This window comes from Saimiri boliviensis, chromosome 14 (assembly GCF_048565385.1).
Source record: "Saimiri boliviensis isolate mSaiBol1 chromosome 14, mSaiBol1.pri, whole genome shotgun sequence".
NCBI classification, from domain to species: Eukaryota; Metazoa; Chordata; class Mammalia; order Primates; family Cebidae; genus Saimiri; species Saimiri boliviensis.
In genome coordinates this window covers 83,925,246-83,943,709 of record NC_133462.1, presented here as the reverse complement: position 1 = coordinate 83,943,709, position 18,464 = coordinate 83,925,246, and the positions used below count along the sequence as shown (strand labels likewise).

The window sequence follows — 18,464 nt, the reverse complement described above, 5'->3', positions numbered from 1 at the left end:
TCCCCAGTCTGAGGAAGCGACCCATCAGTGGGTCTCCAGAGTTCTCTGTGAAAATCCTCTTTGGTAGCTCTCACTCCTTACTGCCATGGAGCTCCCGGAAGGGAACTCTGTATCCTCAGCTCCTGGTTCAGTGACAGGTACACAGTAGGGGATACTCGGCAGTGTTTGTTGGATAAATCAATGAATGGATTGATTCACATTCCACTCTGTAATATGAAAATCACTTGTAGGCCAGGTGTGGTGGCTCACACCTGTAATCCCAGCACTTTGGGAGGCTGAGGTGGGCAGATCACCTGAGGTCAGGAGTTTGAGACCAGCCTGGCCAACACAGGGAAAACCCGGTCCCTACTAAAAACACAAAAATTAGCCAGGCATGGTGGCAGGTACCTGTAATCCCAGCTATTTGGGAAGGCGAGGCAGGAGAATCGCTTAAACCTGGGAGGCAGAGGTTGCAGTGAACCAAGATCATGCCATTGCACTCCAGCCTGGGCCACAAGAGCGAGACTTTGTCTCAAAAAAGAAAAAAAAAGAAAAAAAGAAAAAGAAAAGAAAATCACTTGTTTGTCCTTATTAAAAATACGGGCCAGTCACAGTGGTTCATGCCTGTAATCCCAGCATTTTGGGAGGCCTTCCCAGGTAGGAGGACTGTCCAAAACACTTGAAGCCAAGAGTTTGAGACCAGCGTGGGCAGCATAGCAAGACCCCATCTCCACAAAAAAATTTTTTTAAGTAGTTGGACATGGTAGTGCACACCTGTAGTCCTATTATTGAGGAGGCCGAGATGGGAGGATCACTTAAGCCCAGGAGTTTGAGGCTACAGTGAGCTATAATCACACCACTACACTGCAGCCTGGGTGACAGAGTAAGACCCTGTCTCAAAAAACAAAAATAAACAAACTATGATCATGGCCAGTGGCCAAAAAGAGATTTCCTGTTTCTTTGTTCAGAATAACCCTCCCTGAAACAACTAAGACTAGATAAGATATATATACAAAAATGTGTCTTCATAAAATATATTCATGTTTTAATGTAACGTATTAGCATATATTTTAATACAATGTAAATATATACTGATAAAATATATTTTTATTCAGTCTTAGTTGTGTGTGTGTATACACACACACACACACACACACACACACATATATATATATATATATATATATATATATATAAAAATTGAAGCATTGAAGATCTGACAAGCTAGTAAGAAACTACCAAGCCAGAGAGGTAAATAAGCAGGAAGGAGCTTTAGCCCTGAGGACATTGTCAATCCTGAAACACTGACACTGTCCTTGGACAGCCTCCGTGGAAGAAATGGAAAACAGCACCCAGGAACTAAGCAATCTGGGGAATGCCAAGAGAGCCCGCCTCCAAAAGGCTGGTCCCTCATGGGCTGCACTCTTCAGAATGAAAATGAGTTGCACAGGAGAACCCTTGCATGGAGTTATATCCTGGGCTGGAATTTCCTAGGTTCTCTAGGATCCTCAAAGATTTCACTTTTCATTAAGGTGGCCCCAGACTGGTGTGGTGGTCTGTGTCACCTGGCAGAAACAAGGAAGTTACTGGCATTCTGTTCCACAAATAGAGGAATTCCTACAAATAAGATTTTAATGTAGTGACAAATACGTAAAACCAGGCACAAAAAAATACAGTTAAGAAAATGACTATGAAAAAGTTCAAACTTAGTTATAATAAAATAAATATCATTTTAAAACAATCTTAATCGCCACTTGAAACAGAAAATGTTCAGATTTACAGTGGGGTCGAATCACAAACTCAGTGCCACAGAACCCAAGCAGAAAAGCAAGGGACTCAGATCCTTCTGAGCAGGGAATTCCTTGGTCCTACATACCTCGGAGCATGATCTGACATGGGCTATGGGCATATCCCAATGGCTCTGCAGACTCCTGGCTATGGGGAGAGTCACAGTTGGAGAGCCAGAATGGTTCTAAAGGGAGGGCCTAGGGATGCAGGCCTATGACTCTTGCTCTTGTTTGAAGCTGACCTGTTCTCTGTGATTGTTTTCAGTTGAAGGTCACATGCTTTAGCTTAGCAGACAGTTGCTACACAGCTCAAGCCAGTTGTTCCAAGGAACAGTGTGAGCCTGGTATTGCCTGGTCTTTCAATTCTTTACATGCAAAATATGTATTTTTATGTATATAAAAATATGTAACTGGAGTATTTAGCAGCTAAGATAGATATGCTATACCTAACGTATCAGCACAGATGTATTTCAAAAACAATGGTGTTTTTGAGAAAAAGGCAAGATGCAGAAGATACCTAAAAAATAATACCATATGTTTGGCTGGGTGTGATGGTTCATGCTTATAATCCCAGCACTTTGGGAGGCCAGATGGGCAGATCTTGAGGTCCAGAGTTCAAGACCAGCCTGGCCAATATGGTGAAACCCCATTGTACTAAAAATACAAAAATCAGCCAGGCATGGTGGGAGGCATCTGTAATCACACCCACTCAGAAGCTGAGACAGGAGAATCACTTCAAACTGGAAGGCAAACGTTGCGGTGAGCCAAGATCGTGCCATTGCACCCTAGCCTGAACAAAAAAGTGAACTTCATCTCAAAAAAAAAGTTTAAAATTCATAAACATAAAATACAATATAACACATATATGTATTATGTGTTATAAAGGAACATAAATACAAAATTTAGAATGGTTATAACTTCTGACAGAGAGAAGAAATAGGCTACAGGACAGTATACAAATTATATTTACAATGTTTAATGCTTTATTTAAAAAATAATTTGATGGCTGAGCCCAGTGACTCATGCCTGTAATCCCAGCACTTTGGGAGGCCAAGGCGGGTGGATCACTTTAGATCAGGAGTTTGAGACCAGCCTGGCCAACGTAGAGAATCCCCATCTCTACTAAAAATACAAAAAATTAGCTGAGCGTGGTGGCGCACGCCTGTAATTCCAGCTGCTCAGGAGGCTAAGGCAGGAGAATGGCTTGAACCCAAGAGGCAAAGGTTTCAGTGAACCAAGATCGTGCCACTGCACTTCAGCCTGGGCAAAAAGAGTGAAACTCTGTCTCAAAAAAAATTAAGATAAAATAAATTGATAATATAAAATGTTAAGATTTATTTAACTGGGTAGTCAGTATATAGCTCTTTATTACACTTATTCTTTCTACTTGTCTGTATTTTTGAAGGGGAAATATTGAAATGCTTTATGATAATAGTTAACCTAACAAATAAAGCAAGAGTCAAACCTATGTGGATATCTAGTATCCGTGAGCCAATGTGGACCTCAGAGCACCAGTTTGCAGGCTTTGATTTAAAAAGTCAGTCCAGGCCGGGCGCGGTGGCTGAAGCCTGTAATCCCAGCACTCTGGGAGGCCGAGGCGGGTGGGTCACGAGGTCGAGAGATCGAGACCATCCTGGTCAACATGGTGAAACCCCGTCTCTACTAAAAATACAAAAAAATAGCTGGGCATGGTGGCGCGTGCCTGTAATCCCAGCTACTCAGGAGGCTGAGGCAAGAGAATTGCCTGAACCCAGGAGGCGGAGGTTGCGGTGAGCCGAGATTGTGCCATTGCACTCCAGCCTGGGTAACGAGAGCGAAACTCCGTCTCAAAAAAATAAATAAGTAAATAATAAAAAATAAAAAGTCAGTCCATAACTGCTGATGAGTATTGGTGGTATTAGGGCCCATCACCACTGGTGACATCACCAATTTGTATGATACCTTCTTAAAGTATACTGTCAAGAACTACAAAATTATTATTCACAGACCCACTAGTAAAATTTTGGAAATTTATTCCAAAGAAATAATTCAGAAAAGGAACAAAGCTTTTTTTTTTTTAACAGAAGCATTTCTTCTTAAAAAACTTTATTTCCCAAAGGTCTGTCCTCTAATCTACTAAAAACCTTTTATGCATGAAGAATTTATGGTATTATCTACAATTTAGAAAAAATAGCAATAATTTTAAATGTTTATCAATGAAGAATATTTGTAAATTATGGTGTACTAACTATAGAATATAACACTATTAAAAATTATTTTGAAGACAATATTAAAATTGGAAAATGCTTTTGGAAGAATATGTAACATATAAAATAGGACATTTTTTATGTGGCAGTATTACAACTATAAAAACACATGTATATTTGAATATAGATAAGAATAGATAGAAAAATGAAAAGCATATAAGTTGAAATTGTGAGGAATTAAAAATTGTTTAATTTGTCTTTGTTTTACTCTGAATAGGATTGAAGAATGATATGTTTGAGTAGACCATCTGAGTCCCTTTGGTGGTTTTATTTTTCAGATACTATACTAGAATACTTTTGTTGTGATTTTTATCTTATACTTAATTTTTAAATTTCAGCCATCAGAGATAGAAATGGAGACTCAGATACATCTCTATGGTCACACAGAAGAGATAACCAGTTTATTTGTTTGCAAACCGTACAGTATACTGATAAGTGTGAGCAGAGACGGAACGTGCATCATATGGGATTTAAACAGGTACAGAAGGAGGTCTCCAACTCAAACACAGCTATTTTTAGTATGTCCGTTTTTACTACATGAAATAGATACACCAAAATAATATCTTTACATTATAATAATTTTAACCATGAAATGCATGCTTAAAGGTAGTAAGATTACCTTTATATTTTATTGAAGTCAAACAATTAGATAGGAAAACATGTATGCCTTATGTATAGGTACATAGACTGAAGAAAAGCATTACAAAATATGAGAATACAATTATATTTAATGATCATATACAAATTCATGTCTTTTGTCTTTCAGGTTATGCTATGTACAAAGTCTGGCAGGACATAAAAGCCCTGTCACGGCTGTTTCTGCCAGTGAAACCTCAGGTGACATTGCTACTGTGTGTGATTCAGGTGAGCTTGCTCCAACCGTAAACACAGGGCTGGCTGGTGCTCTAACAGTGCATTTGGCCAGTGGTTACTCCTAGGTCCAGCTGTTCTCTCAGGTCCCAGCCAGATCTAAATACTTTGGTGATAGCATGTATGTCTATTGAAATACAGTAAGGTCTGTGACTGAGTTCATCAGTTTAGGCCTCAGCTTATTAGAGGTTAGTATTGTCATAATTTAACTATTTTCCTTTGCTTTGCTGGGCATTTTGTCCAATTCTTTGTTCAAAACACCAAGAACCTGGACAACTTGCAGTCAAGACCCTCTACCAGTGATACTGGGAGGGGAGAGGGCTGCATATATGTAAAATTGCATTTGAGTACATGTCAAGCTAAGCAAATTATTGTTACATAATTTTTTGAGTTTTCTTGGTTTTGACTTTTCTCCCCTTTTTTGCTTCTGCTTTGTAACTATTAACTTTGTCACCTTCCTCCTGTGAAAGAAAAATTTTAACAAATTGAGTTGAAAATTTTAATTGGCTTTTATTAATGATTCATGAATCAGGCAACATTCCATGTATGAAATAGAAAGGTATCCCAGTAAGCTGAGCAGAGGAAGTAGGCTTTCTAGGCAGAAAAAGCTGAAGAAAGCAGAAACAAGGAACAAAACTCAGATTGATCGTTTCACAGTTACTTTCCTTAGAGGATTAAAGCAGAAGGGACTTCCTTATCATGCCAGCTCAACTTGAGTGATCCCCTATGATTGATTGCTGTGAATCTCCTGTTTTTTGGAAAACTGGCCCATTTCCAAGTTTAGTTTGATTTTGTGTCACCTCGCACAAATGACTACACCATTCTGGTTTAATCTGGTATGTTGGGGCCTAGTGCAGGAGCTCAGTCCAAAACATTGGCCTCCCATAAATTTTAGTTAACATTCCTGACTAAATGAAGAGGCTCAGCAGATGCCCAGCTTGAATACATGTCTTCTAGTTTCGGAGAGAGTGCAATATAAAGAATAGTAAATGGAAGTATAATTTGCCTTAAAAATTACATGACAAAAATATATCAACTAATCAAGAGTCTTATTTTTTTGTTGTTTTTTTAAATATATATACATGTTAAGAACTAATACATCCAGCAGAAAAGAAAATTGGAAAATTCCTGAATTTTCTGTTTGCATTTCTATTTTTAAGAGCCTTAAGATGGACAGGATCCTTTGAAAAACTGTTTGCTTCTTTCTGTCCATTCAGTGTTGGACATACCTGTGGTGGGTAGTCCTCTCTCCTTTGCTTGCATTTTTTACATTGTTTCTTTTTTTCTAACACAAAATGTATGGTGTTTTTCCAGACACCAACAATTCTCTGACACCAACTGGGTGTCCAGCAGTGCAGTTCAATTGTGACACTAGAAGTTTGCAAATTTGGGAGCTGCCATGACCCCACCCTCAGGTTCAGTAATTTGCTAGAATGACTCACAGAACTCGGTAAAACACTATTTATACTTAACTTATACACCCATTATAAATTATGTTCTTATTATAAAGGATAGAAATGAACAGGCTGGGCATGGTGGCTCACGTCTATAATCCAAGCACTTTGGAGGCCAAGGTGGGCGGATCACCTAAGGTCAGGTGTTCAAGACCACCAGCCTGACCAACATGGTGAAACCCCGTCTTTAAAAAAATAAAATAAATAAAACATTAAAAAGAAAAAAAGAAATGAACACGAGGTGAAGGGTGCACAGGGCCAGGTCTGGAAGTGTCCTGAGTGCTGGAGTGTCTGTCCTCCTGGAGTCAGGGTTGTGGAGCTGGAGTGCACCACTTCCTAGCACATAGTTATGTTCACCAACCCGGAAGTGCTCCTAACCTTGTTGTTTAGGGATTTTTATGGAGGTTTTGTTACATAGGTCAATCTGCAGCCCCTGTGTCCTCCCAGTGTCACTGGTAGAGGGTCTTGACTGCAAGTTGTCCAGGTTCTTGGTGTTTTGGACAAAGAATTGGACAGAACGCCCAGCAAAGCAAAGAAGAATGAAGCAACAAAAGAACGAAAGCAGGAATTTATTGAAAATGAAAGTACACTCCACAGTGTGGGAGCAGACCTGAGCAGCAGCTTAAGGGCCCAGACACAGAATCTTCTGGGGTCCAAGTACCCCCTGGAGGTTTCCCATTGGTCACTTCCTGCTCACCTCCTGTGAATGAAGTGGTAGCCCACAATCAGTCTGGTCGGTTACCTAATGCCACCAAGCAGAGGCTGAAATGGAGTTACAAAGGTCACACTCTAGTGCAAACATTTGATTGCTTTTTGCAACCAATCAGAGACTAAGGTGAAGTTAGGAAGTTGCAAACAAAGACTCAACCCACAATCAGTCTGATTGGTTGCAGACAGCCAATTTCCCATTTGCCAGTGAAGAAAACATGGGGGTTTTGCAGAGGGAGTAGCCTCTGGTCCTTTTGTTCTTTAGGCTGGAAAGTTAGGGTTTTCCTTTCAATTTAGTGCTAGAAAGTCAGTGTGAAACAGCCTTAGGTTCCCTGCCTCCAGTCCCTATTCTCCTGCCTCACCAGGGGGTGGGCGTGGGTGTGTGGGGATATCTGGAAGTTTCAATCCTCAATCATGCAGTTGGTACTTCTGGTGCCCAGCCGGTAGACTGAAGCTCTGTAGCCCTCCCCACCGTGAGTCAGCTCATTAGCATAAAGACAGTAAATTCCAAGGGCCCAAGGGGCTCTGTCCCAGGAACCAGGGACAAAGACCAAATATTTATTTTTCATTATACCACAGAAACCTCTTAGGGTTTTGTTATTGTTGTTTCTACAAAACATTCATTTATTCTCGTACTCAAGAGAAGTAATATCTTCAGTCATGATTAGATTTCAGATATGAAAGAATTTTCGCTAGTCTTAGCCCCCAGTCATAAAATAATGTCATGAAAACAATTTTATTTTCTAATGGTTAAAACTAAGGGAAAAGATCTTAAAAAGTTGACTTTGATAGTACAAATGTATGCAAATGATTGATGATTTTGCTAATGGTTCTTCCTTGATTTGTACATTAGCCTTTAGTGTGTCATATCAAGAGAGATGCTGGGGAAATAATATAATGATTATTTATGTAGAGTTCTCTACTTCCTTGTTTCACCGATGTTTGAAATTTAGGACTGATCCTGAGGGAGTTGAATTTTGTAAAGTTAATTACTTTCCTGCTGCCAGTAGTGACTTATATCTGTGATATTATATCAGCTAGTCATATGGGAATGAGAAACAAAATTATTTTTGCTGCAATTACCAACTTACTAGTAGGGTATTCAGGTGTCCCTGGGCAGCATACAATATAATAGAGTAATAGGTAAAACTTTTTTCCAGTTTGAGCAAAAAGGCCTTGTCAACTTTTTAAAGGTCTCTTGATACATATATAAAAGAAGTCATAAAGAGTACTTGGTATATAGAGAACATAATTTTTCAAATTACTTTTTTAAAGAGAGGTTAAACTTATATCTAGTGACCTAGACTAGAGTTCATCCTCCTGTTTTGTTATAGGCCAAGAAAGAAAGAAAGTTATCAGATTTAACCTATCAAAAATTTTGACTGTTTGTTGGATACCATCCAAGTAATCTTAAAATTGAAAATAAATATATATGTTTATGTATGTATATATATGTAGTCAACCCTTTGTATCTGTGGGTTTCACATCCATGGATTCAACCAACCTCAGATTGAAAATATCAAGGGAGGAAAATGGATGGTTGCATACTGAATATGTACAGACTTTTTTCTTATTATTATTCCCTAAACAATACAGTATAACAACTATTTATGTAGCACTTATATTGCATTATGTATTATAAGTAATCAAGATGATTTAAAGAATACAGGAGGATGTACGTAGGTTATATGCAAATATTACACCATTTTAAATTAGGGACTTAAGCATCCATGGATTTTGATATCCTCAGGGGTCCTGGAACCAATCCCTCTCAGATGCCTGGGGACAACTATATTATATGTCTGTGTTTTATGTGTAACATCTTTTCAAAAGTTACATTGTCAACCTCATTCCTCCTGGTCATAATTTCTCAGTTCTTATGATGGGATACGGTTTTATAGTGACAAGATGTGAAATGTATTAAACTGTGAAAATGTAATCAATGATTTCTGGGGTTTGTGTGTATGTGCGTGTGTTCACCATTCTATCATTGGATCAAAAAAGATGCCTTTGAACTAGGTAAGACATCCATGGCCTGGTCCTCTGTTGCCAATGGCAAGACAGAGTTAGTAAAATATTCTAAGATTCACAGGGGGGTGGTTCTTTAATTTATTTTGATTTCCATGACTGTGTATAGAGATGCTTTTCAGGAATGCCTAAGTTTCTGACTTTTAGTTGATGTGTTAAATTATACATGCAAGCAATCTGGTATTGGGTAACAGTCTCAAATTTTGATATGTACAGTAGTAGGCAGATGAGTAGTTATTTGGTTTTGTGGTAGCCCAAGATACTGAGTGAGCTACTAGGAAAATTATTTGGCTACTAAGTTCCACACCATACTTCAGAGTCCAGGCCCACATTTAGATTTATTATTTTAAAGGATTAAGCCATACGGTAGCTATGGGTTCCAGTGACAGATCCCTACGTCAATATCTTTTACGGTTATGTCTCCAGTGACTTTAATGAGCCTTCTAGCCTTACTAGTACTCATCTAATTATCTTTTTAAAAAATATTTTAGTCAACATTTAATTCAAAAGAAAGGTTGAAATGTAGCCTACTCACGGAAAATATTATCATCTTTAATTCTATTTCTTTAGCATACTGAGTCTCCTGCATCTTGATGCTAAATTTAGATATATCATAATCAATGTCCTACAATGGCAAGTCTTAGTAGAACATTGAGCATTTGTGTGTGTGTGTGTGTGTGTGTGTGTGTCTGTGTGTGTGTGTGTGTCTGTGTGTGTGTGTGTGTCTGTGTGTATGTGTGTGTGTCTCAATGTCTATTTAATATAAAATTTGCCATTCCAACCATTTTTAAGTATTCAATTCAGTGACATTAATTACATTAGCAATGTTGTACAACCATCACTACTATTTCATAAATTCTGCTGTCACCTCAAGCAAACTCTGTAACCATTAAGCAGTAGCTCCCCATTCCTCCTGCCTCACCTCACAGCCCCTGGTAACCCCTATTCTACTTTCTGTCTCTGTGAATTTGCCTATTGTAGATATTTTATGTAAGTGGAATCATGCAGTACCTGTCTTTTTGTGTCTGGTTTATTTCACTTAGCATGATGTTTTCAGGGTTCATCCACGTTATCGCATGCTTCATTCCTTTTTACAGCTAAACAAAATCTCTCTCTCTCTCTCTCTCTCTCTCTCTCTCTCTGTGTCTGTGTGTGTGTGTGTGTGTGTGTACGTGTACGTGTACATACTACATTTTGTTTATACATTCATCTGTTGATAGGCATTTAGGTTGTTTCCTCTTCTTGGCTATTGTGAATAAAGCTGTAACACACTGGGCACTTTGGTCTGTGGTGTTTGATGGTCTTCAGCATATTTTTAAATAAAGCAGCATTGTTAATATGTTTCTTTGCTATAAAATATGAAATATTTTCATTGTCTTAATAAAAGAGAGAAGTAAAGCCTCTGCTTATATGTTAATGAAAAGATAAAATTAAATGCAGTGAGACTATGCCATAGAACTTTACCATGCCTCCTTAACCTCTTAATCAGCATGAGAATATTTCCCCAGAGAAGGCTGGACACATCATCATCAGGCCCCAAACTACCCTGTTTATAAAGCATCACAGGCAATTATGTTTCCCCCAGCCCCAGAAAACTAAAAGAAAACTTTTGGTTATTTTGTAATCTTTGAAAAGAAAAAATTAGTTTAATAAGGTATTGCTTTATAAGAGTTAATCTTAGATGTTCTGAAGAGTATGTTTTCTTCTTTTAAAAGTTATGTTTAGGGCCGGGCGCGGTGGCTCAAGCCTGTAATCCCAGCACTCTGGGAGGCCGAGGCGGGTGGATCACGAGGTCAAGAGATCGAGACCATCCTGGTCAATATGGTGAAACCCCGTCTCTACTAAAAATACAAGAAATCAGCTGGGCATGGTGGCACATGCCTGTAATCCGAGCTACTTAGGAGGCTGAGGCAGGAGAATTGCCTGAACCCAGGAGGCGGAGGTTGCAGTGAGCCAAGATCGCACCATTGCACTCCAGCCTGGGTAACAAGAGCAAAACTCCATCTCAAAAAAAAAAAAAAAGAGTTATGTTTAAACTCAGGTAATTTTTACTATAACTCTATAACTTTTTTTTTTCCTCTTCAAAAGTCATATAAGTCACTTTTTTTTTTTTTTTTTTTTTTTTGAGGCAGTCTTGGCTCTGTCACCCAGGCTGGAGTACAGTGGCATTATCTGAGTTCACTGCAACCTCCATCTTCTGGGTTCAAGTGATTCTCCTGCCTCAGCCTCCCAAGTAGCGGGGACTACAGGTGCCCACCACCACATCTGGCTAATTTTTTTTGTATTTTTAGTAGAGACCGGGTTTCACCATGTTGGCTAGGCTGGTCTTGAACTCCTGACTTCAGGTGATCCACCCACCTTGGTCTCCCAAAGTACTAGGATTACAGGCATGAGCCACCATGCCTGGCCAAGTCACCTCTTGTAGATGGTTTCACAGAATATTTCCTTCACTTTTTAGAGACTGTTTAGCTTTCCAAGTATTTTCAGTCATAATTCATATTTGATAGTTCTTATGCTGAAATATTACAAATACACAAAGATGATTAATTTACCTTGTTACTCTGCCTCATAGATTGCTGCTTTTTATTTTTTCACTGGTCATTGTCTCTCAATTAATACATAAAGATCTATGCAACTTGGCCCGGCGCAGTGGCTCATGCCTGCAATCCCAGCACTTTGGGAGACTGAGGCAGGCTGATCACAAGATAAGGAGTTCAAGACCAGCCTGGCCAACATGGCAAAACCCCATCTCTACTAAAAATTTAAAAATTAGCCAGGTGTTGGAGTGTGTACCTGTAGTCCCAGCTACTCAGTAGGCTGAGGCAGAAGAATCTCCTGAACCTAGGAGGCAGAGGTTACAGTGAGCCGAGATCACACCACTGCACTCCAGCCTGGGTGACAGAGTTAGACTCTTGTCTCAAAAAAAAAAAAAAAAAGAAAAAGAAAACTTTGTGTTGTAATTTCATTTATACAGTCTTCAGTCATGGGTTGTCTACGAACTTCATCAGTAAACAAATGAGCTTGGCCTTCAGGGTTGCCCTTCTGGGGCCAAATGTGGTAGGCTCTGAGACAGCCACATTTTGGGTAACCTGCAGGATGATTTGGGTTTTTAGCTGGCGGAGGCAGTGACCTCAGACTCTGGACGGTGAACGGGGATCTCGTTGGACATGTCCATTGCAGGGAGATTATTTGTTCTGTGGCTTTCTCCAACCAGCCTGAGGGAGTATCTATCAATGTGATTGCTGGGGGATTGGAAAATGGAATTGTAAGGTAAGAGGAATTTGGATTCTCTTTTTTTTTTTATTTCATTCATAAGGACAAAGGAGTTTCAGAAATTAATTTTTTAATATCTAGGCACATTAATATTCAGTATTTAGAGATTTAAACACACCTTGGGATATAGGTTATTTGATTATTCCTGTTTTATTTCTAAATAATAAAGATAGCTTTAGTACAGTTTTGAAGTTTTATGTTCACTGTAAAAGATTAACAGTATGAAAGTATACAAAATTAGGGCCAGGCGCGGTGGCTCACACCTGTAATCCCAGCACTTTGGGAGGCTGAGGCGGGTGGATCATGAGGTCGAGAGATGGAGACCATCCTGGTCAACATGGTGAAACCCCGTCTCTACTAAAAATACAAAAAATGAGCTGGGCATGGTGGCACGTGCTTGTAATCCCAGCTACTCGGGAGGCTGAGGCAGGAGAATTGCCTGAACCCAGGAGGCAGAGGTTGCGGTCAGCCAAGATCGCACCATTGCACTCCAGCCTGGGTAACAAGAGCGAAACTCCGTCTTTAAAAAAAAAAAAAATACATATATATACAAAATTAAATGTTCCCTTATTCCCACGTCTACCCCCTGCAAACTTCCTAGAGGGAACTACTGTTTTTTGTTACATTTCCTTCCAAATGATTTTTAACAAATAAATAAATATGTAGGGCTTTTTAGGGAGAGTAATTTTAGTTTGCATAATTAGATGATTTTTTTCCCCTCTAGGTTATGGAGCACGTGGGACTTGAAGCCTGTGAGAGAAATTACATTTCCCAAATCAAATAAGCCTATCATAAGGTAAAGTCTTCTCCCTTTTATGCTTCAGAATGTAATTTGTGATTGTATTTTTCACAGAGAGGTATTTAAGCACAAAGACTTGAAAAAATGTGTGATTCAAGTAATCATGAAAAGTCAATCATTTATAACACACAGCAGGTTGTTCATGACCCAGCAGCAAGAGAGACCACACTCCTTGTCTTCATGGAGCTGAAAATCTGAGTCAGTGACTCAAAGTCTAATGGAAAGACACGCCTGTAGCATGCCTCTGGAATCAGAGACTGTATTGTTTCCTTTCATATTTGACAAGACCGCAATGGTGATTGATAGCTGCAGGGGTGCTTGGCAAGATTGAAAATCAGTTACTCTTTGCTTAGTTAACAAATTCTTTAACTAATTAGAAGTAAAGTGATTCAAAGTCTACTTTATTAAATTAAATGTATTTTCAGTGTACTAAATTTAAAGTTTAAGGAAACTAAATTGATTATTAATGTTACACTTTTCTCTTTCAGGGAAATAATATATATCCATAAAATACTTATCTTTATAAGGAGAAAGTATAGTTCTGTTACATTTTTTAAGTTTTGTACACCCAAATATTTGTTGTTTAGGTATTAAAACGTAAACAAGGAGGCAGAAGAACATATGCAAAGAATAGAATGTACTGAACTTTTTGATCCTGATTTTATTCTGTATCCCCTCATTAATACGAGCATCTCAAACTTGTCAGCAGAGGGACTATATTAGAATTACAATCAAAACCAGTGAGTTGTAAGCAGTCATTTTGTTTGTCTCTCTGTGCCACTGAAGATAACATCTTTATACTGACCTCAGTATGATGACCAATATGCGAGTACAGTTTTAAGAAATATAATGTACAAACAGGGTGTTTATTTTTTTTTTTTTACAGCCTTACATTTTCTTGTGATGGCCACCATTTGTACACAGCAAACAGTGACGGGACGGTGATAGCCTGGTGTCGGAAGGACCAGCAGCGCTTGAAACAGCCAATGTTTTATTCCTTCCTTAGCAGCTATGCGGCCGGGTGAATGGGAATGAACTTCACATTCTCCAAAGCACTTTAACTTCAAACTAGACCTGTTGATTTCACCAGTTTTAGGAGGTTGAACCTGAAGAAATGGATGACTGAACAAACCATCCAAATAGTGATAAAGTCGATTCATCTGCACAAAATTCTAAAGACACAAAATCCCAAGAGGAAAGTTATGTTCCATTTTAGTGATAATGTGGAAGATGGTGTCAGTACACACTAGCCAACAAGTTTTAAGCCTTGCATGGTACATTAACATGATATTCTTAAATTTTTTCCCACCAAGGTATTCCAAAGAAAATATTAAGATCTCCCCTTTTCCTGTTATTCCAAAAGGACCAGTAGAACTTAAATTGGTTAGCTAATTGTTTCTATGAAGCACACTAAAATTATATGTTAAAAGTTTTCTGCCATATAATACTTCTCCCACCACACACACATATTCCAAAAGAAGAAAGAGAAAGAGATAATTTTTAGGACTTGATAATTGCTTTCTTTGAGAAGCAAATTATTCAGTAGGTGCTTCTGTACCAAATATTTTACAGAATATCTGAATGCTAAAAATAAACTTCTAATGAATCTCAAAGTTAGGCAGTTTATGCCAGTTGCCTTCTTAGCTCAAAAGAGAACCAGAATTTTTTTTTTTTTTTTTTTTTTTGACAGCCACAAACAAGAATACAGGTGTCTTGGATTTCAGACACATTCTGTTTCTTCATAAAAATTTTACTTAAAATTTGTAACACTGGATATTGAATATCCTTAGTGGAGTCACTAAGGTTTAAACACAATGGTAAGTCTTTTAAAGTCTGCTATTTACAGAGCATTGAATATGTACCAGTTTGCAATAGAAAGCCTCCAGTAAGCAAGAAGTTTGCATGGGTATTAAGAATACAGCCTAAATAAGGCACTAATCTAATCTGCAGGAAGAATCTTCTTCCCCAAAACAGAATTATAAAAGAAAAGGAGACAGCTTACTTTGTTTTAAACAGGAGGTGGAATAATTCTTTTAGGAAACCGTTTTTATTCTGTTTCTACTAACTTATACCCTCTGAGAATTCTAGGAACAATAATAAAATCGAGTGTACTACACAGCAAACTTACATACCATAGAGACAGAATTCCTAAACATCTTGGAACCGTCTGTCTCGCCCATATGACGGCTGTCTGTATATTTTTACTTGGGGTGCTGCTTTATTGGCTTTGAAAACACCGTCAGAGAAGCTCCGTAATATGCTACCATGGGATAAAAATATGTATCCCTGCCTAAGAATAACTTGTGCATTTGTTATGGAAATTTAATTCATATGGTGTTTACAGTACTACTTTTGTAACTTCCAGACTTTCTAAAACATTCTACTTAAAAACCATATAAAACGTAATTCCAAAGTCTCTGCTGTCAAGATAGGTTGAGAGAAAGCAAGTGGCCCTGTATGCTTTTAACCTGAAACTGCATACACATGTCGGGACACTTGGGCAGCGTTTAGATCACAGTGCGCTCAGGGTCGTTCATCCTGAGCTCCCAGCAGGTGCAGAGATGACATTGCTCCTATTCACGTTGAAGTGATTTGCTTCGTTAACAAAAAATTGCAGCTATTGTCTAGCTTTCCTTTTTCGACTGAGAACTTTAAATTAGTCCCCTATTAGAATAGGGTTGCTACTCAGTCTTTTTTTAAAAACCGAATTTCATCATTTATCTAAAGAGAAAATATGCAAAATAACTGGTCTTAAGAGTGCAATATTCTATTTTTATGTAAACATAAAAATTAATTTGGGGGGATTATTTATTCAGCATGAAACCTAATATGTATATGTTTGAAATACTTCATAATGTGCATGTTGCAGCAAATATTTCTGTAAATTATCACAAGCTCTGTTACCTTTATATACACTGCCACTTCAATTTGGAAATAAATTTCATAAAAATAGATTTAAACACCTCTTCTTTAAGCTATTTAAATATTATAACCAGATCTCAAATTGATGGCTTTTTTAATAACCCACATAGGTTCTGTCTTTAGCTCCACTATGCATTTATACCACTAGAAAAAGATAACTCATTTCTTATTGTGGTTTTTGTACTAAAATTTTATGTTCAACCTTTACTACCCTTAAATGGTATGGATATCAATTCCAAGATCAAACCACTCATTTTAAAGAAAAGACCATCTGCCCACCCCTGACCCCACAGCAGACCTGTATTGAGCCCTTGCCCGGTGCCAGGCGCTGTACCAAGTGCCAAGGATACTGAGCTGCACAAAGCACAGTGGTCCCTGCACTTCTGGAGGTTACAAGCCCGTGGAGAAACCACCGTAACTAACACACAATGTGTGCAGTTATAAACCATGCTGTTAGGGAGGTAGAATGTAGGTAGGGTTCTCTGAAAGAATGTAAGGGGAAAGACTTCATTTAGATTGAGGTGATCTAGAAAGCCTCTTGAAAAACTGAAATTTTGGCCAGATGCGGCGACTCATGCTTGTACTCCCAGCACTTTGGGAGGCTGAGGTGGGTGGATCACTTGCGGTCAGGAGTTTGAGACCATCCTGGCCAACATGATGAAACCCCGTCTCTACTAAAAATACAAAAATTAGCCGGGTATGGTGGCACGTGCCTGTAATCCCAGCTACTCGGGAGGCTGAGGCAGGAGAATCTCTTGAACCCGGGAGGGCGGGTTCCAGTGACCGAGGTTGCGACACTGCACTCCAGCCTGGGCAGCAGAGGGAGACGCCATCTCAAAAAAGCAACTTTGAAATTTTTGTTGAAACATCATGAATGATTAGAAATGTGGTGAAGATGGGGGCAGATGTGTTCCAGATAATACATGTTCAAATAACGGGGGCAGGAACATCACAAAGGTCCAGGGAAGGGAAAAGCATCCAGTCCACGTCCCAGCTTCTTGGTGGTCCGGGTAGGAGTGAAAACAATGGGTGACATCAATAACAGCGGTCCAAGGGCTTGAGTGCTGCCCTTCTTTCTGCTTTGCATCTGTGGTATTTTAAGATTCTCAAGACTAGAGCATTCCTATTTCTAGGTGTCTGTCCCGAAGAGAACTGAGCAGTAGCATTTTGTCGGTGTAAGCCTGCCAACCCAGATGTCCACTCTACCCTCAAGTCTCAGTTGGACTCACCCTTTCCACAATGCTGTCTGAATTCCAGTTTGCAAGCCCGAGGCTAGGTGCTGGATGGAGAAGGGAGGGGAGGGGGATTCTTTCCAGCTCTAAAGAGCTCATGCTGGACTGGCGCGGGGGCTCGTGCTTGTAATGCCAGCACTTTGGGAAGTCAAGGCAAATGGATGATTAGGTCAGCAGTTTGAGACCAGCCTGGCCAACATTTGTATTTTTTAGAAGAAACCCCGTCTCTACTAAAAAATGCAAAAATTAGCCAGGCGTGGGGTCATGTGCCTGTAATCCCAGCTACTGGGGAGGCTGAGGCACAAGAATTGCTCGAATCTAGGAGGCAGAGGTTGCAGTGAGCCGAGATCGCGCCATTGCACTCTAGCCTGGGCAAGAGTGAGACTGTCTCAAAAAAAAAAAAAAAAAAAAGCAAAAAGAGCTCATGCCAGGTGACCTGCTTCTCACTATTTTGGATGACTTGTTTATGTTCTGAGGAGAAAAGCAAAAAGAAAGAGCTACAAAACCAATGAGGTTTTTATTTGTTTTCTTGGTCCCCCACTCTTGTTACCCAGGCTGGAGTGCAATGGCACGATCTCGTCTCACTGCAACCTCTGCCTCCCAGGTTCAAGCGATTCTCTTGCTTCAGCCTCCCGAGTAGCCGGGATTACAGATGCCTGCCATCACGCCCAGCTAATCCACCTGCCTCAGCCTCCCAAAGTGCTGGGATTACAGGCATGAGCTGCCGCACCTGGGAAGGCCAATGTTATAAAAAGAAGTAGGCAGGAAACAAACTCACCGGGTTAGCATTCTTTATCAATAACTGCAGAACAATTGGAGTTCTTGGGTTATCCGTGTTACGGACGCTCTTTGCTGATTACCCTTCAGCTGCCCCCAGTTTGCCCCAAACTGTCTCACATCTTGGACAGCTATATTATTTTTTTAATGGACTCCCTCTCGGGATAAAAAATAACACTCTATGTACTGTGAAGCCAGAGCACTTTTAAAACCTAAAGAGGTTAAAACCTCGGACCAGAGAGACCAACTGAAAAGCATTAGCAGTTGGAGGGTAGATGGGGGAGGAAACGAAACAACTGCCACTGGAAAGAACAATTCACAACGGAGGTCCAAGGAAGCAAAAGAGCTTTTAAGTTGAGCACAGACTGGTATTTTGGAGTCTTGCAAAA

General features: G+C 39.4%; 1 protein-coding gene across 6 annotated transcripts in view; it reads left to right on the top strand.

Moving 5' to 3' along the window:
- LYST (lysosomal trafficking regulator) overlaps positions 1–16,098 on the top strand; it is a 207,405-nt gene extending 191,307 nt beyond the window's left edge. For 5 of the 6 annotated variants that reach the window (XM_074385348.1, XM_074385344.1, XM_074385345.1 and 2 more), the window contains 5 exons: positions 4,351–4,490; positions 4,779–4,876; positions 12,186–12,342; positions 13,070–13,141; positions 14,031–14,736. In XM_074385348.1, coding sequence (XP_074241449.1) covers positions 4,351–4,490; positions 4,779–4,876; positions 12,186–12,342; positions 13,070–13,141; positions 14,031–14,169 — 606 coding nt within the window. In that variant the 3' untranslated portion in view covers positions 14,170–14,736. Of the gene's footprint in view, positions 1–4,350; positions 4,491–4,778; positions 4,877–12,185; positions 12,343–13,069; positions 13,142–14,030 lie in introns of all 6 variants that reach the window. The other variant, XM_039464278.2, reaches the window with a different exon arrangement.
- The last annotated feature ends 2,366 nt before the right edge of the window (positions 16,099–18,464 follow it).